This window comes from Maniola jurtina, chromosome 9 (genome assembly GCF_905333055.1).
Source record: "Maniola jurtina chromosome 9, ilManJurt1.1, whole genome shotgun sequence".
NCBI lineage: Eukaryota > Metazoa > Arthropoda > Insecta > Lepidoptera > Nymphalidae > Maniola > Maniola jurtina.
Window position 1 is genome coordinate 196,947 of NC_060037.1, and position 17,640 is coordinate 214,586.

The window sequence follows — 17,640 nt, forward strand, 5'->3', positions numbered from 1 at the left end:
CCCGACTTCATACAGTGTGACAGAAGACACAGGTTCGATTCCTGCCGGTTTCGCAATTTTTGATATTATATGTAGTAATTTATTTAAAAATTATTTAGCAATTTCCTTGAAGTGTAGGTAAAAAAAACTATCATAAAATTATAAAAAAAATTATCATATTAACAAGTACAGAAAGTGACTTTTGAACAGCTTTTGAAAAGGTTTAACAGGGCTCTCTCCGTCACTTACTCCATACAATCGTAGTTCCAATTTCATTTGAATATTAAGCAACCAAAGTCCATGAAATTTTGCAGACATATTCTAGAAACTAACATCTGTGCCTGTTGTGTTTTAGATTTCTCTAAAAATAACAAGTTTCAAAATTACAGGAACTCAAAGATTTGTATGTGAATTTTTAAGACCGCGTAACTTTGAAACCGAATATTTTAACAGAAATCTGGAAAACCACAGGCATAGATATTAGTTTCTAGAATATGTCTGCAAAATTTCATGGACTTTGGTTGCTTTTAATATTCAAATGAAATTAGAACTACGTTTGTATGGAGCGAGTGACGGAGAGACCCCTCTTAAAGGACGTATTTGCATACTTGTACAGATTTTCGGTACACTTTGTGGCTAAAACATACTAAATAAATTGGAACTACAGATTGCTAAAGATAGATTGGTCCTTTATCTCCAGAGATAAGGGGAAGTTTTTAGTAAGATCATTATTTTTGATACTATGAGAACGATTTTCCGTCACCTCTTCCACACAGAATTAACGATTTAGGGTCAAGTTTATGTACATTTTTCTCAGTTTACGTACGGATTTTATTCTCCTAATAAATATTATCCGTTAGCACATAATGTGCACCTCAGAATCTGGGCTATGAAATTGTACAAATAGTATTAAAATAAAATAAAACATCGTGCATAAATTTTTCACGTATTTTGCTTTAACCGCAGACCTTAATACAATGTACTAAGGGTTATTTTGATATTGGGCGGTCAATGGTTTGATTTCAAAATTATATCAGTCAGCGCTCAGCCGCCATCGTGGGTGGTCTTTGCGTCGGTTGCTATAATTTTTTGATGTGGAAAAAATCGAACACAAAATAGCTCAACAAAACCTTAACTGATATTTATACGTATTCTGTGATTGTGCTGACATTTTGGCAAGGTAAGATAATAATAATATGTACCTATTATGTACTAGTTATATTCATTTGTTATACTGATGGAGTAGGTAACCAACCTTTCGGAAGCTACTATTGGAACCTTGCCTAATAGTGGACCAATAACTAGTTTATTTACAAGTGTAAATTAAAAATTTATAACACCCCCGACGATCCAAAGTATTTGAGTTTTCCAAAACATCATTTTCAAATAAATAATTATGTATTTAGGCCAAGATTTAGGCAACGTCCATCTTGACAGCTTGACTGTCTATTGACATAATATTAAGAACCTAACGGTTATCTAACCCTCTTTTCTACAAGAAAACTAGAAAAGAGCTGATAACTCTTAAACGGCTGAACCAATTTTTTTAGATTATAGCTAAGAACACTCTCGATCAAGCCACCTTTCAAACAAAAAAAACTAAATTAAAATCGGTTCATTCGTTTAGGCGCTACGATGCCACAGACAGATACACAGATACACAGATACACAGACACACAGATACACAGATACACACGTCAAACTTATAACACCCCTCTTTTTGGGTCGGGGGTTAAAAATTATTTAATCTGTACTTAATTAATCATTCACGACAGCTGAAACGCTAAAATAATAATAATTTATTGTTTCAGATGCCTAGATGTAAGCTATTTGGAAAAAGTTCTCGCAAAAGAATTCATCAGAATAAACTTAATAATGAGATAAAAAAAAGGTTTGTAAATTTTTTCCTGTATGAATATTGATTAGAAATCTTTATTGAAGTTAGTAGGTACCTAATATGAATGTGTATATCAATAATGGGTACGACTTGCAGTAGCGATCGCGTCGCCCGGGCCCTTTATACTCGATCACCTGTCAAAGAGTATGATAAAGATTTATAAACACTAGGAAGGTATTTTTTTTATACAAGGTTTTACTAGGTTAGGTTAGGTTACTAGGTTTTTTTTGTACGTTGAACGTTCCCTTCAGTCCAGTCTGAGAGGTGTGGCAACGTCGCAAATCGCAATACTCCGCGCAGAGTTGCCATAATATTAAAGTATTTATCCTAGATTTAGATCAAAACTGAACTGAACTAGCAAATAGAGTAAGAATTTAATGGTAATTTTAGGGGTAAGTCAATAATTTCGGGCACGTTTAGTGATTTTATAATTAAAATTTACTTAAAAAACTGGCCAAAAGCGAGCCAGGCCTCTTTAAGGGCTCCGTACATAATTCTGAACAATAATTATTTTGGGTGTATTATGAAATATTTACCACCAAAAACATTTCATGTAAAATGTTGCCAAGACTCACAAGTTCATAATGCTTTCACTGTTAAAAAGTGATGAGATCTCTAGTAGAGCCAAGCCCCTAGCTGAGCTTAGAATTGCGCTGCCCATGGGACCTATCCCAAGTCCAAAGTATATAGCTCTTAAATGCTCTTGAGTATATCACATTTATAACAATAAAGAACAAATAACTCTACTTACAAGCTCTGATTTTACAAACCCTAAATCTTGGTTAAAAAAGGACGGCTTGGCCGTTTAATGTTCGTGGTACTTTTATCTGATATGACATTTAAGCCCGGAATAGCTTGTGCGACAATCATGAAGTATAATAAAAATTAGTAATTGTCGAACAAACTATTCCTTATGACCTTAATATAATATGTTATGCCATGTAATGCTTTCACGAACATTAAACGGCCAAGCCGTACTTTTTTAATCAAGATTTAGGGTTTGTAAAATCAGAGCTTGTAAGTAGAGTTATTTGTTCTTTATTGTTATAAATGTGATATACTCAAGAGCATTTAAGAGCTATATACTTTGGACTTGGGATAGGTCCCATGGGCAGCGCAATTCTAAGCTCAGCTAGGGGCTTGGCTCTACTAGAGATCTCATCACTTTTTAACAGTGAAAGCATTATGAACTTGTGAGTCTTGGCAACATTTTACATGAAATGTTTTTGGTGGGATTTCATTTCTTTTTGGCAGGTGCCCTAGATTTTTTTTTTGGATCTATTTTTTGTAGGTACCTACATCATTTTCATGGCCCGCTCTCTATCGTTACCTCTTTTTTTAAAAGCTTTTATTCTTGCAATGTATGTAACTATGTTTGTTTGGGTGGAATCTTGCAACTCAATTTTAAAGCAGATATATCAAATTTCAGTCTTTTAGGACTTCAGGAAACACATTTTTTAAATGTACAGACTGGGAAAAGTTTATTTTCCTGTTGTTTTAATGAAATCCCTAGCCTACATACCAAATTTCAGTCTTCTAGGACTTAGGGAAGTATTTTAGAACTTTTGACTAGAGGGGTTTTGAATGGCAATAAATCTGAAACCATAACAGGTAGACAATTGATACTTGGCACGTTTGATAAGTCTGTCAAGGACATATTATCCTGAAAATATCAGCATTCTAGCGATAGACTTTACAAATAATTTGCTTCCCCCATACGTGGGAGTGGAGGGGGAAATTTTTAAATTTCTTAATTTTCCTGTAGTTTGTATGCAATTTCTAGTGTACACACCAAATTTCAGTCTTCTAGGACTTCGGGAAGTACCCTAGAATTACAGACTAGAAGTTTTGACTGTCAATAAATCTGAAACTATAAAAGCTAGACAATTGATACTCAATGCGTTTAATAAATCTGCCCAGGACATCTTATCCTGAAAATATCAGCTTTCTAGCGATAGATTTTACAGATTTGCTTCACCCGTAAGAGGCGTAGAGGGGGGGCATTTCCAATTTCTTAATTTTCCTGTAGTTTGTAGTCAATTTCTAGTCTACATACCAAATTTCAGTCTTCTAGGACTTCGGGAAGTACCTTAGAGGTTTTGAGTAGAGGTTTTGATGATCATCAGTGAGGGACGAAATCGGCGTATTTTAGGTATCAATAAATCTGTAACCATAAAAGCTAGATATTTGATATTTAGTATATTTAGTAAATTTGCTGAGGACACCTTATACTGAAAATTCCAGCTTTCTAGCGTCATCCAGACCGAAGTTATGACGGGTCGAAAATACGGCGAAACACTTCGAGAAAAAGGTACGTAGCGCCCCGGCCGCCGTTTGGCTCGTCTTGGCGGGGGCACTGCCGTGCCCCCTGATGAATTTTTACTTTATGGATAAGTCGTTTCTAGTACTTATTTGTTTTTAGGGTTCCATACCTCAAAAAGAAAAACGGCACGCTTATAGGATCACTTTGTTGTCTGTCTGTCTGTCCGTCCCATTTTTGCGCGGCCAATCAAAAACTTAAGGATAAAAATAAATAAAAATCTGTTTTAGAATGTGTAGGGGTATCATATGTAACTGACATATGATACCTACCTACCCTATGGGTTTTCTTGATAGACACGACAGACAGACATACAACGAAGTAATCCTATAACAGTTCCTTTTTTCCTTTTGAGGTGCGGAACCCTAAAAATCAATAGTTTGTAAGGGTATTTTCCAATCATTACTGAGATCATTACCTATAGATTACTTTATGGACCAAGCTTGGGGTAAAATGAAATTAAGACCTGGCAACACTGAGTACGCGACGCCACGCCACAGACTAATAACAAAGGATCGCGACGCGTTACACAGAGTAGAGTGCAAACATCTCAATTGTTATTGTGTTTCTATATCTTTAATATTTCATTGTGCTTGATATAAATCAAAAAAATATTTAACAAATTCCTAATCCTTACTAATATCATGTAGATGTAATGTGATTTGATGATGATGTACTTAATTGGATCCTTTGAGTGTTATTCACTTTCGTGCACCTAAACTGAAAAGGGCGAGTGTATAAGTAGGTATAAGTGTGCCGCGTGAGCAAAGTAAACTAGGCTGTAGTGCGTCGTGTTAAGGTCCGTACGCCCGTCCGTATGTAAACATTAGTCTTTAGCGTATTTCTCTGATAATTCTGCTTTATTTTCTAGTTCTGGATTTAAACTAAGGCAGGCCTGCATATCTCTTCATTATCTAATAATAGTAGTAACATAGTAATAACATAGTGAAATTCATGTAGTATTTGTTTTGAAGGTTATGACGCTTTTTAACCCCCGACCCAAAAAGAGGGGTGTGATAAGTTTGACGTGTGTATCTGTGTATCTGTCTGTGGCATCGTAGCGTCTAAACGAATGAACCGATTTTAGTTTAGTTTTTTTTTGTTTGAAAGGTTGCTTGATTGAGAGTGTTCTTAGCTATCATCCAAGAAAATCGGTTCAGCCGTTTGAAATTTATCAGCTTTTTTCTAGTTACTGTAACCTTCACTTGTCGGGGGTGTTATAAATTTTTAATTTACACTTGTATTTTCTAGTTCTAGATTTTAACTAAAGCAGTCCTGCATATCTCTTCATTATCTAAGCCTGAATTGTAATAACATTGTGAAATTCATGTAGTATTTGTTTTGAAGGTTATGACGATTTTTAGAAGGAATCAATTTATTACTCAGGAAAGGAACTCGCTATTTTATTTTAGGACTGCTTTTGTGTGTGATTAAACTAAAAAAACCCCAGTCAAGTGTGAGTCGGACTCTCACACGAATGATTCCGTACCATCTTTTACGAGGCATAACAATTTTTTTCTAATGTACGTAGGTACCTAACCATAAATTCACGGTTTTCGCATTGTACCCTTTACTTGTGCTATAAGGGGCATGAGACGGGCCTGCCCGCGAAGTTCAAATTTAATTTGGTTTTTCGCAATTTGTAAACTAATACGACAACGTAGGCTTATGGTTATTTTATTTGCGACAATGGCAATATTATCTTCACAGGTTTATGTAAAAATCTTTACTTGAAAAGGTCCAGTTTAAGAAACAAATTAAAATATCGACTATTCTCACAAATTAGTCGATACTTTAATTCATTCCTTAAACTGGACCTTAAGACTTTGCTACTTATCAAATTCCATGATTCTAGGTCAATGGGAAGTACCTACCTAACTTATAATAGGTTTTGATTCCCTCAAAGTCATTTTTATAAGGGTTTCTTTTTTTCTCTGGAGATACGGAACCCTGAAATTGATATGTTTAGGCATTAGGAGGTCAAGGGGGAGGAAATCATATTTTTTTTTAAAAAGTTTCTTATACAGATAAGTAAGTTTGTTTCGATTAAATCGAATGAGTGGGCCACATTCAAATCTCAACTCTAATCAGTTTTTCACTGACAGCAATATGAAGAAGGCAAAAAAGTGCAGCTTTTCTGACTAGAAGAGTCAAACCACCTTCACACACATACCCATGTAAACTGGAAGAACCATTTAACCAGCTGCTTACATTATGTGATGCACATTTCATATTGAAGCCACAATGTCTGTTTGCAGAGACTCAAGGGTAAAATTCAACAGTGCGGTTGAGAAACCAGAGGAGACCTTAATAGAATGGCAGCACGGTTGTTAGGCTTGTAACACATAATTGCAATTTTGGCACAGCTTTAGAGCAGAATCTTACTGGTTGGTCTGTTCTTGGCTTGGCCGTACAAGATATGCTATTGGGGCAGGATGCAGAGAGCTTGCCTCCGGATAATGTGTTGCACATAGCACAAAAACCTGACAATCTAGACAAAACTAAGAATATGTAAATAGTACTGTTGTTATGGACTGCAAGGTGGTGCCAAGCTACATAGTGATGATGTCCATGCTTCTACGTGGAGCTATTGGCATGGAGTCCCCGGTAGTATGGTGTGTGGAATGATGCACCTTGGGGAGCGCAATAGTTAGCTCAAACAAACCAAAAGAAACATATGTCAATATTTTTTCCCCGACTGAATTTATATGCCCATTTCCATTCTCAATACTTAATGCATTTAAATTTTGAGATAGGACACCATATTTGCTCTTTGTCAATTGTCATTTGTCATGTTAAAAGTATGGTTTACCCTTAGATTAAGGACTCTTCCTCATAAATGCATTTTCTTTGTTTCTTAAGAAAATGCATTTATGAGGATGAGTCTTTGACATGACAATCAACACATTGAGCAATTCTGGTGAGCCTTTTCTCAAAATTTATGCACTACCACTTAACTATTAGAACAATCAAAGCTATTAAGCAACTCATTCCCAAGCTTTCTTATCATTTAAATAATCTGTTACATTAAGTATAGTAGGATTTTTCAATAAGTTTTACAATAATAACTTTGAACTTGTTGGCAGACATTAATATATGTATTCTGGGAGCTTATTGTAAAAACATACTCAATTTCCAAACAAGTGTAAATTAAAAATTTATAACACCCCCGACAAGTGAAGGTTACAGTAACTAGAAAAGAGCTGATAACTTTCAAACGGCTGAACCGATTTTCTTGGATTATAGCTAAGAACACTCTCGATCAAGCCACCTTTCAAACAAAAAAAACTAAATTAAAATCAGTTCATTAGTTTAGGAGCTACTATGTTTAGTTAGCCTACCTAAGCTTTTCACAACTCAATGGTTAAACTAATTTAACTTAATTTGACACAGAATTTTTTTATTACATCCTGGGGACATGACACTTTTTATCTTAACAAGTGTAAATTAAAAATTTATAACACCCCCGACGATCCAAAGTATTTGAGTTTCCAAAACATCATTTTCAAATAAATAATTATGTATTTAGGCAACGTCCATCTTGACAGCTTGACATTTGTCTATTGACATAATATTATGAACCTCACGGTTATCTAACCTTCTTTTCTACAAGAAAACTAGAAAAGAGCTGATAACTCTTAAACGGCTGAACCAATTTTTTTAGATTATAGCTAAGAACACTCTCGATCAAGCCACCTTTCAAACAAAAAAAACTAAATTAAAATCGGTTCATTCGTTTAGGCGCTACGATGCCACAGACAGATACACAGATACACAGATATACAGACACACAGATACACACTCTCAGGTTCCCAGGAGAGGAGGTTCTCAATTCGAATGTTTTTTTTTAATTTTAGGGTTCCGTACCTCAAAAGGAAAAACGGAACCCTTATAGGATCACTTTGTTGTCTGTCTGTCTGTCAAGAAACCTGTAGGGTACTTCCCGTTGACCTAGAATCATGAAATTTGGCAGGTAGGCAGGTCTTATAGCACAAGTACAGGAATAAATCTGAAAACCGCGAAAACGTGGTTACATCATTTAAAAAATAATTAAATGTGTTTCAATTTTCAAAGTAAGATAACTATATCAAGTGGGGTATCATATGAAAGGGCTTTACCTGTACATGTTTACTGTACAATTCTTTGATTTTTCGGAAACGTAATAAAAATTAGCCTATCATTTCACTCATGCAACGTTATTGAAGGACAAACCAATAAAACAACAAATGAACACACTTTCGCATCTATACTAATAAATAAAATTGGAGTGTCTGTCTGTAATTTTGAAATAACTACCTCATATTAAAAGCTCATATGGTTATTTGAACGATACCAACACTGAATCACACGTTTTTAAAATTTTTGTCTGTCTGTCTGTCTGTCTGTCTTAGGGTTTCCGATTTCTCGAGGTTTTTTAGTTCTCGGGTGTCGAGACTTCTCGAGCCTGATTTCTCGGGTCTTCTCGGGTTGTCGAGAAAAAATAAAATACGTCTAAATTTTTGTTTAATTAATAAAAAGAGTCTTTAATTTAACTGTGTTTATTTTACATGAAAAAAATCAACATAATTTTTAACAAAAAAAACAAGTTCTCAATAAAAAATCAGCTCAAAACAAAATTGCTAACTAAAAACAATCATACTTCTTCTCCTTATCATAACTAATCTCATCTCACTAATCTGTAATAAAAAACAAAATCTCTGTTAACAATCAGCTTAAAACAAACATCTTAACTAAAAACAATCATACTTCTTCTTATTATAACTAATCTCACTAATCTTTAATAAAAAACAAAATCTCTGTTAACAATCAGCTTAAAACAAACATCTTAACTAAAAACAATCATAATTTTTCTCATCATAACTAAAGATCACTCACTAATCTCACTATGTGGGTGGTATGGTATCACAATTTTTGGCAGTTTTAATGTAATTAAATAAGAGATTAAGGCAAAAACAAAGGATACCGACAGACACGAGCCGTGCTGTCAAAGGATGCCGCTGCCGCCTCGCATTTACAAAGAAAGCTAAGCGTAAAAATGTTTATTTAAACTTCTCGATGTCTCGACTTTTCTCGAGCTGAATTTCCCGGGTACGAGACCGACCGATTTCCCGGGAATTCCCGGGACGAGAATTCCCGGGAACAAACCCTAGTCTGTCTGTTTGAAAAGGCTAATCTTCGGAACGGCTGGACCGATTTTGACGGGGTTTTCACAGACAAGTAGAGAATTGACCAGGGAGTAACATAGGCTACTTTTTTAACCGACTTTCAAAAAGGGAGTTGTGTTTTTCTACCTATGTACACCGAAATCTCCGAGATTTCTGAACCGATTTGCGTCATTTCTTTTTTAATCGATAGAGGAACTTCGCGACATTGTTTCATAAAAAATTTGGAGTCTAACTCCTCAATCCTGATGCTGCAGGGGATCTGACCTAAGGAAATCTGAGGAACCAATCCACGCGGGCGAAGCTGCGGGCATCAGCTAGTTTATTAATACTTTTTGTGTATTTTGTGACAAACACAGTCACCTCGCAGCCGGTTGGCGACAAAAAAGATACTGCCGGGGGAAGAAAATAGGAGTGTTATTAGGGTAAGTTGTGCACCTACCCAAGTGATGATAGACAAGATCAACAAACCAAAGTTTTTGTCAACCTGAAATCGACACGACACGACAGACGGACAGACAGACAGACGTAAAGGCCGGGACACAGCTTTTCGGCCGTTTCCTCCTCTTTTATTAACCCCCGACCCAAAAACAGGGGTGTTATAAGTTTGACGTGTGTATCTGTCTGTGACATCGTTGCTCCTATACGAATGAACCGATTTTGTTTCGTTTTTAACCCCCGACCCAAAAAGAGGGGTGTTATAAGTTTGACGTGTGTATCTGTGTATCTGTCTGTGGCATCGTAGTGTTTATTAAAAATACCTCAAAAGTAAAAACGGAACCCTTATAGGATCACTTTGTCCGTCCTGTCTGTCTGTCCGTCGTATCTGTCAAGAAAACCTATAGGGTACTTCCCGTTTACCTAGAAGCCGGTTTTTTCTTTCTAGTCGTTGAGTGGTTTTTCGAGTGTCGTCAAAAAACCGGTAAGTCCGAGTCGCACACGAAGGGTTCCGTACACCATATAACATTTTTTTTCAAAATTTACATGGCGGCCATTTTGAAATTTCGTATTATTATACTTATGTATTATTCGTTGTCTAACTATACAAATGCAATGTAGTTAAGTCCTCGGCTTCGCCTCGTCCTTCCACTATTCTCTGCCGCAATTGCCTTATTTCCTGGCCTGGCCTGGACTTGTGTTATGACGAGGTACCTGTTTACTTTTTTCAGGCAATAGTTGCTTATAAATAATGGGTAGAAGAAAAACCGCCAGAGAGTACAAAAAAAAAGTACATGCATCTAAAAAAAGAAACAGGTACGTACGTAACGTCATCCAATTATATTTTTCCAAGTTGTGGTCAACATCAGCATAGTAGCTTCCGAAGTATTCCGAAGGTCACTCCGCCAAATAAATGAATTGAATTGAATTGAGGTCCAGAGACAAGATCTCGTCATGACTAACAAAACGAGCCGTAACTCCAAACAACTAGCTCTATTGGTCTCCGAGTGCCAATAGTAGCTTCCTAAGTATACTTTCAGGCAATGTTAAATAATGCTATCCTGAATATCAGCTAATAATTTTATGTGCGTGCGTATGGGCCTTGCATGTGTAGAAGGTACTTAGTGCAATTAAATACCGATTCATGTCCTTACCTACTCCTTAACCACAAATTCGCGGTTTTCCAATACCGGACTGCGGCAAAGGAAGGGTTATGATTTTGGAACGAAAGCTAGTCTCAAAAAAAGTTTTTACCTCACTAGTTAATAATACAAGTGTAAATTAAAAATTTTCAACACCCCCGACAAATCATTTTCAAATAAATAATTATGTATATCTAGGCAACGTCCATATTGACAGCTTGACATTTGTCAATTGACACTTGAATATTATGAACCTAAGGGTTATCTAACCTTCTTTTCTACAAGAAAACTAGAAAATAGCTGATAACTTTTAAACGGCTGAACCAATTTTTTTTGGATTATAGCTAAGAACACTCTCGATCAAGCCACCTGTCAAACAAAAAAAAGTAAATTAAAATCGGTTCATTCGTTTAGGCGCTACGATGCCACAGACAGATACACAGACACACAGATACACACGTCAAACTTATAACACCCCTCTTTTTGGGTCGGGGGTTAAAAAAGGGCGCCTTTGCTCACTGGTTTTAAGGCCCTGCCGACATTATTCCTTTGAAAGTATTGTTATTCCACACCTATCTAGTCCTACAAATGACATCACAAAATTTTCAAAAAAATATGTACAATAGTATGGTTAATGGTCTTTAGTTATGTAGAGTTTTTTTTTAAATAATCGTTTATTACGATAAATACACGAATGTTCTACAATAGTAGCTTCATACAAGATCGTGTATCAACTTCTTTACCTGTGCAACCATGAAAGTAAATCTTACATTTAATAATAGAGAATATATATATGATACACTTTCAAAACGTATTTTATTTTATTTCGACATTCTTTATGAAAAATTCACATATTTTCATTATTTCGGTAAAATAATCGTAGCCGGCCCTGCGCGGGAGACGCGACGCATACGGCAGGCGCCCTTCAGACGTGGTGGATGTGCGCAATTTTTCCCGCCAATCGCTCTCGATTTACGGAACAAATTTTTTTGTGTGATCTTATTGTAGCGAAATATGAATTATAAGTATTTATAAATTATTGAATAAGGATGATTTGTTTTAGTTTTAAGAAACTTTTATCATCTAAATATTAGTGAACTCCATAGTAAATAGGTACTTAGTAGTGTTTTTAACCCCCGACCCAAAAAGAGGGGTGTTATAAGTTTGACGTGTGTATCTGTGTATCTGTCTGTGGCATCGTAGCGCCTAAACGAACGAACCGATTTTAATTTAGTTTTTTTGTTTGAAAGGTGACTTGATCGAGAGTGTTCTTAGCTATTATCCAAGAAAATCGGTTCAGCCGTTTGAAAGTTATCAGCTTTTTGCTAGTTACTGTAACCTTCACTTGTCGGGGGTGTTATAAATTTTTAATTTACACTTGTTTACAGTTATTTCGTTGTTTTAAATTGTGTTAGGTAGGTACGAAGGTATCATAGTCAAATATCAGGATGCCGAAAATATCTCGACTAAAACGATCTCAACTACAAAAGATTGAAAGCATGAGAATCGCGTAAGTACCTACTTATCTTCCCATATACCTATTATTACATAAAAATATTGTGCGGCACACTATTTTTTGGCCCGATCCCTGGAATTGAATCCAAGACCTCGTCACCCATAGTGGAACATTGAAACTCCTGACTAACTAGGTACTATAAACGGCCTCGCCCCCGGCTCCGTACCTACGGCTTTTTTGAAAATAAATAAGTACAGCCTATGTCACTCAGGAATAATGGTAGCTTTCTACTGGTGAAAGAATTTTCAAAAATGGTTCACTAGTTCCAGAGATTACTTGATACAAACAACAAACTAAATCAAAAACTATTATGCATAATAAAAAATAAAAAATAATTTAATTTTTTATCGAACATTTTATTATGTATACAAGAGTAAATGTAGTTCTATAATATCATTTTTTGGATAATAAATTAAATTCCTTTTACTATTTAGTGTTGGTGGTTATTTAAGTTTTTTATTTATTTAGAAAAAACGGAACCCTTATAGGATATTTGTTGTCTGTCTGTCCGTCCGTCCGTCCGTCGTATCTGTCAAGAAAACCTATAGGGTACTTCCCGTTGACCTAGAATCATGAAATTTGGAATTTTGAATGAATATTTTTTTTGTGATGTAACCTCAAATTCCCGGTTTTCGGATTTATTCCTTTACTTGTACTATAAGACCTACCTACCAGCCCAATTTCATGATTCTAGGTCTACGGGAAGATTTTCTTGACAGACACGACAGACGGACACACAAACAGATAGACAGACAGTCAGCCAACAAAGTGTTCCCAGAAGGGTTCCGTTTTTCCTTTTGAGGCACGGAACCCTAAAAAGCTAAGCGCATCGGTGGTATGTCGTTTCTCTTTTCGTCTCCAATGTTGAGGTTGTTAACTTGGTCGACTTGTAGCCGTAGTACAGTTTACCGCCACTAGATGGCGGTAAAAATTAAAGTAAATTAATGTCGAGGTGTAGAGGGGTGAGAGGGAACCAAATGCACGAGGCCATTCGAAACTTGGAGAAAAGTTGTTCGTACTATAGCACAGTTTTTGTTCCTTGTACCTTTGAATCCCTCGCTACACTCAGGATTCTAACTTAGAATCCTTCGCCCTCTCGGGGTACAAACTTGGCACTCGCAACAAAAATGAACTTTGCTATCTTGTTGAACAAATCAGTATTCTTGCAGAAAGCTGAAGAAATTGTCGCAGAATCCACCGGGGCCGAAGCCCGCGCCGGGGCCGAGGGTGTGCCCGGCAGCGAGGCGGGGTCGCCAACCAAAAGTGAAAGAGAAGAAAGTCCCGTCTGCGCCACTTCCGGTGGAAGTAACGTAAGACCATTTGGTGCCTATTGCTTTGAAATGAAATATGTAATGAAAGTAAAACTGACAAATTGTGGAGTTTGTCAAGTTTCTAACCATGTAACCTCAGTTAAGGCTGTGCGTTAATAGATCAGCCAGTCAAGGCAAGTTGATTATATTTTTAACCGACTTCAAAAAAAGGCTTGAGGTATTTGGGCCTTAATTCTCAAGTGGGGAAAGTGCTCTCTTAGTTAAAGATATACCTAACATGTGATGTGTGACACGATTTACAAAATAAACCTTTTTCTTTCGTTCTTTTTGATTTGGTTTGTGAATTGTCCACAGCGGGAAGCGCTCGTGCACGCTCAAAAAGTGCGCGTTCAACAGTTGCCCCAACTACAACCCGCGGCCCGACCGAAATGACGAAGTTACTTACTTTCCGTGAGTTTTCTTCCTATTATTAACCCCCGACCCAAAAAGAGGGGTGTTATAAGTTTGACGTGTGTATCTGTGTATCTGTGTGTCTGTGTATCTGTGTATCTGTGTATCTGTCTGTGGCATCGTAGCGCCTAAACGAATGAACCGATTTTAATTTAGTTTTTTTTTGTTGGAAAGGTGGCTTGATCGATAGTGTTCTTAGCTATAATCTAAAAAAATTGGTTCAGCCGTTTAAGAGTTATCAGCTCTTTTCTAGTTTTCTTGTAGAAAAGAAGGTTAGATAACCGTTAGTTTCATAATATTATGTCAATAGACAAATGTCAAGCTGTCAAGATGGACGTTGCCTAAATACATAATTATTTATTTTGAAAATGATGTTTTGGAAAACTCAAATACTTTGGATCGTCGGGGGTGTTATAAATTTTTAATTTACACTTGTTTTTATATTGTGGCTCATTTTTTACTAGCCGATGCCCGCGACTTCGTCCGCGTGGATTTAGGTTGTTTGAAATCCCGTGGCAACTCTTTGATTTTCCGGGTTAAAAAATAGCCTTTGTGCTAATCCAGGATATTATCTATCTCCATTCCAAATTTCAGCTAAACGGTCTAGTAGTTTTTGCGTGAAGGAGTAACAAACATACACACATACATACGCACAAACTTTCGCCTTTATAATATTAGTGTGATAGAAATGTGTGGATTTTTATTTCTTTACACCAAGTTTTATGTAACTGATAATTTTGAAAAGTGCTTGAACGCCATCATGTCAGTCCGTATACAGGACCAGACTACGCGGCCAATCCGATTGCAGCGGGGAGTGTGACAGGGAGACACAATCTCCCCGAAGCTCTTTACCCCTGCTTTAGAAGACGATTCGATTCTTCGATTTGCCGATGACATAGTCGTTATTGCAGAGGCTGGATGCGATGTTCAATGACCTTAACAGAGTTTCTCAACCTAAAAATGAACATGAGTAAGGCGAAAATAAAATCTGGGCACATAGTTCGAAAACAATAGACCGCGTTACAATGCCGAGGTGCTATAGTGGCAACCGTAAACCGTTCCGTGGTAGATTATTTTGACGATTCAAAAGCACTTGTAAAAGTTTAATTGAATAAAAATAATTTGAATTTGAATTCCGGTGCAGTGTTGGAAGATCCTCACTAGCTGGAGAGACGACATCAAACCAGGGAGGCGGCGCAAGACCGTAGCGTGTGCTCCCTACAAGGGCCCTATGACCAGCAGTGCACGTCTGTCGGTTGATAACGATCACGATGAAAATAATGACTCCTATGATTTGCAGTTTCCCGCACTTCTCCATCGCTGCTCGTAGATGGGCACGCGTGGTGGCCCAGCACAACAAAGCGCACTTCGCGCTCAAGATGCACATCTACATCTGCTCCCAGCACTTCCCGCCCTGGCTCATCACTGCCGATGGGCAGGGCGTGCCCACGCTGGACAAGGAGGCCGTGCCCACTGCTGAACCTTTCAAACAGGTAGATCTAACCTTTGGGATTTATTTGGGAAATACGAAGCGAAGCATGCCGCGTGACTAGTCCGTCAGTCAACCTTTTGTGAGTAGTATAAACTGGCCAAGCCTGTGTCAGAACTCAGAACTCAGAACTTGGAAGGTTATGTAAAACTACTTTAAAAATATCTGTGTTGTAGCAACAGGTTTCTTTCAATAACTGTGTTTTTTAACTTAAAATTTTATAGTCTGTTTTTAAAATATCTTGACATACAGACAGACAAATGAACAGGGGAACAGATAGGCTAACAGTTCTTCGTAACATATTTTATTATGTCGAAGTTAATTCATAAGGAATCGGGAATATTATAGTTATAGCTTATTTTTAAGTCTATTACTTGTTAATCTATTTATTTTTCGTCTGCAGGAAGATTTACAGAATATAGAAGAAGTATTGTTACCAAACGCTGAATTGAAAGAAGACTCGTATGTGAAAGTAGAAGTGGAAGATCCCGATGACGAAGTGAAACAAGCAGTCAATAGTTTAGCCGATATCCCTCCACCAGAAAACGGGTTAAAGCTACAATGTATCAATCTAGACAACAACGAGAATGCTACATTACATTATTTGAGCGTAGACAAGGATTACACCGTCAACCACACACGCGTGGACATACACAAGAACAATATCGCGACTTTACACTATGTGGATACGAACAATAAAGTAAATCACACGTTAAGGTGTATAGATTTAAACGGAGACAATATTAACTCGTACGAAGAACTCATCAACCCCAATATTACTAATACACAGGAAATAAACAATCTACAAATAGAGATACCGAATCTGCAAGATAGTTTTACAATCAATCCCAAAGCAAGTAATGCAGTCAGCAACAGTGAAGAGCCAACTCCTCCAGACAAACAATTTAATGAAGAAACCATACAGACATCGACTGATAATAATTTAGATACGTATACAATGGTGAAAAGTGAAGAGATTGATATCAAAACAGAAGTTGACGATACAATCGGCGAAACTGATGATTCCACTTCTCAAATACAACCGGGTGATGACGATGACGAGGAAAACGTTGAATACATCGTCAAAATGGAATACGAGAGTGATGATGACTCGTGACCAAAAACGCTCAAAGTTTTTGACCAAAATTATGAACTCGGGATAAGTGATAGCTGATTACATAAGTTAATCGTAGTGTAAGTTGAGTGTAAAGTTAATAACTTTCATACTTTTTGACCAATAACGTGAAATTTAGTGATAGTGATAAGTGAACTAGTATTCGTATATCAAAGCGAATAGTGATATTACGGATAAATCTTAAACTTTTTGTTTTTTAAAGTGAAGACTTTAATTTTAGTTATTCTTTTGTATTGCTTGAGTAATGTGAAAATAGGAGATTTTTGTTTGAAAAAATGAAAATTATAAATGATTGCAGTACAAATATTTATTTCTTATCCTTTCTTATTAATTTTGTTTGAAGAAAATAAATGATAATCATAAATCCATAACAATATTACTGGTGTGAATTAAAAATGTATAACACCCCCGACAAGTGAAGGTTACAGTAACTAGAAAAAAGCTGATAACTTTCAAGCGGCTGAACCGATTTTCTTGAATTATAGCCAAGAACATTCGATCAAGCTACCTTTCAAACAAAAAAACTAAATTAAAATCGGTTCATTAGTTTAGGAGCTACGATGCAACACACAGATACGTCAAACGTAGCGAAAAATTCGTAAGTCTATGCGTCAAACTTATAACACTCCTCTTTTTGGGTCTATGTGGCGTTTCTCTACAAGCTACCTATGTCCACCACTGGATGTCTGTCGTTTGATGGTGATGATGATTTTTCTAGGACCCGTGTTGGACACTGTCCTTCACGCGTTGTGTGTTTCAGGGTTTATGGTTGGTGGGGACTTAAATAAAATATTAGTTGCACAAGATAAAATGATTTTTAAGCGCTATAATCTTTTCAGCT

General features: G+C 36.6%; 1 protein-coding gene across 7 annotated transcripts; it reads left to right on the forward strand.

The window, feature by feature from the left end:
* Positions 1-1,004: 1,004 nt before the first annotated feature.
* Positions 1,005-17,093, forward strand: LOC123868579. Of its 7 annotated transcripts, none has more exons than XM_045911152.1 (7): positions 1,005-1,159; positions 1,791-1,870; positions 9,718-9,783; positions 13,624-13,764; positions 14,080-14,175; positions 15,476-15,668; positions 16,068-17,093. In XM_045911152.1, exons 2-7 carry the CDS (start codon positions 1,791-1,793, stop codon positions 16,779-16,781), a joined length of 1,290 nt encoding a protein of 429 aa, XP_045767108.1. In that variant the 5' UTR covers positions 1,005-1,159; the 3' UTR covers positions 16,782-17,093. The 7 variants fall into 7 exon arrangements, with proteins under 7 accessions (XP_045767108.1, XP_045767109.1, XP_045767113.1 ...); XM_045911157.1 differs by lacking the exon at positions 9,718-9,783 and adding an exon at positions 10,528-10,612 and having other exon boundaries at positions 1,007-1,159; XM_045911153.1 differs by lacking the exon at positions 9,718-9,783.
* The last annotated feature ends 547 nt before the right edge of the window (positions 17,094-17,640 follow it).

Bases quoted from the DNA above. Each gene is read 5' to 3' on its own strand.
- LOC123868579 (XM_045911152.1), top strand. From the start codon at position 1,791: ATGCCTAGATGTAAGCTATTTGGAAAAAGTTCTCGCAAAAGAATTCAT. The intron at 9,784-13,623 runs GTAAGTTGTGCA...GTATTCTTGCAG, and splicing joins AAAATAGGAGTGTTATTAGG to AAAGCTGAAGAAATTGTCGC. The intron at 13,765-14,079 runs GTAAGACCATTT...AATTGTCCACAG, and splicing joins CCACTTCCGGTGGAAGTAAC to CGGGAAGCGCTCGTGCACGC.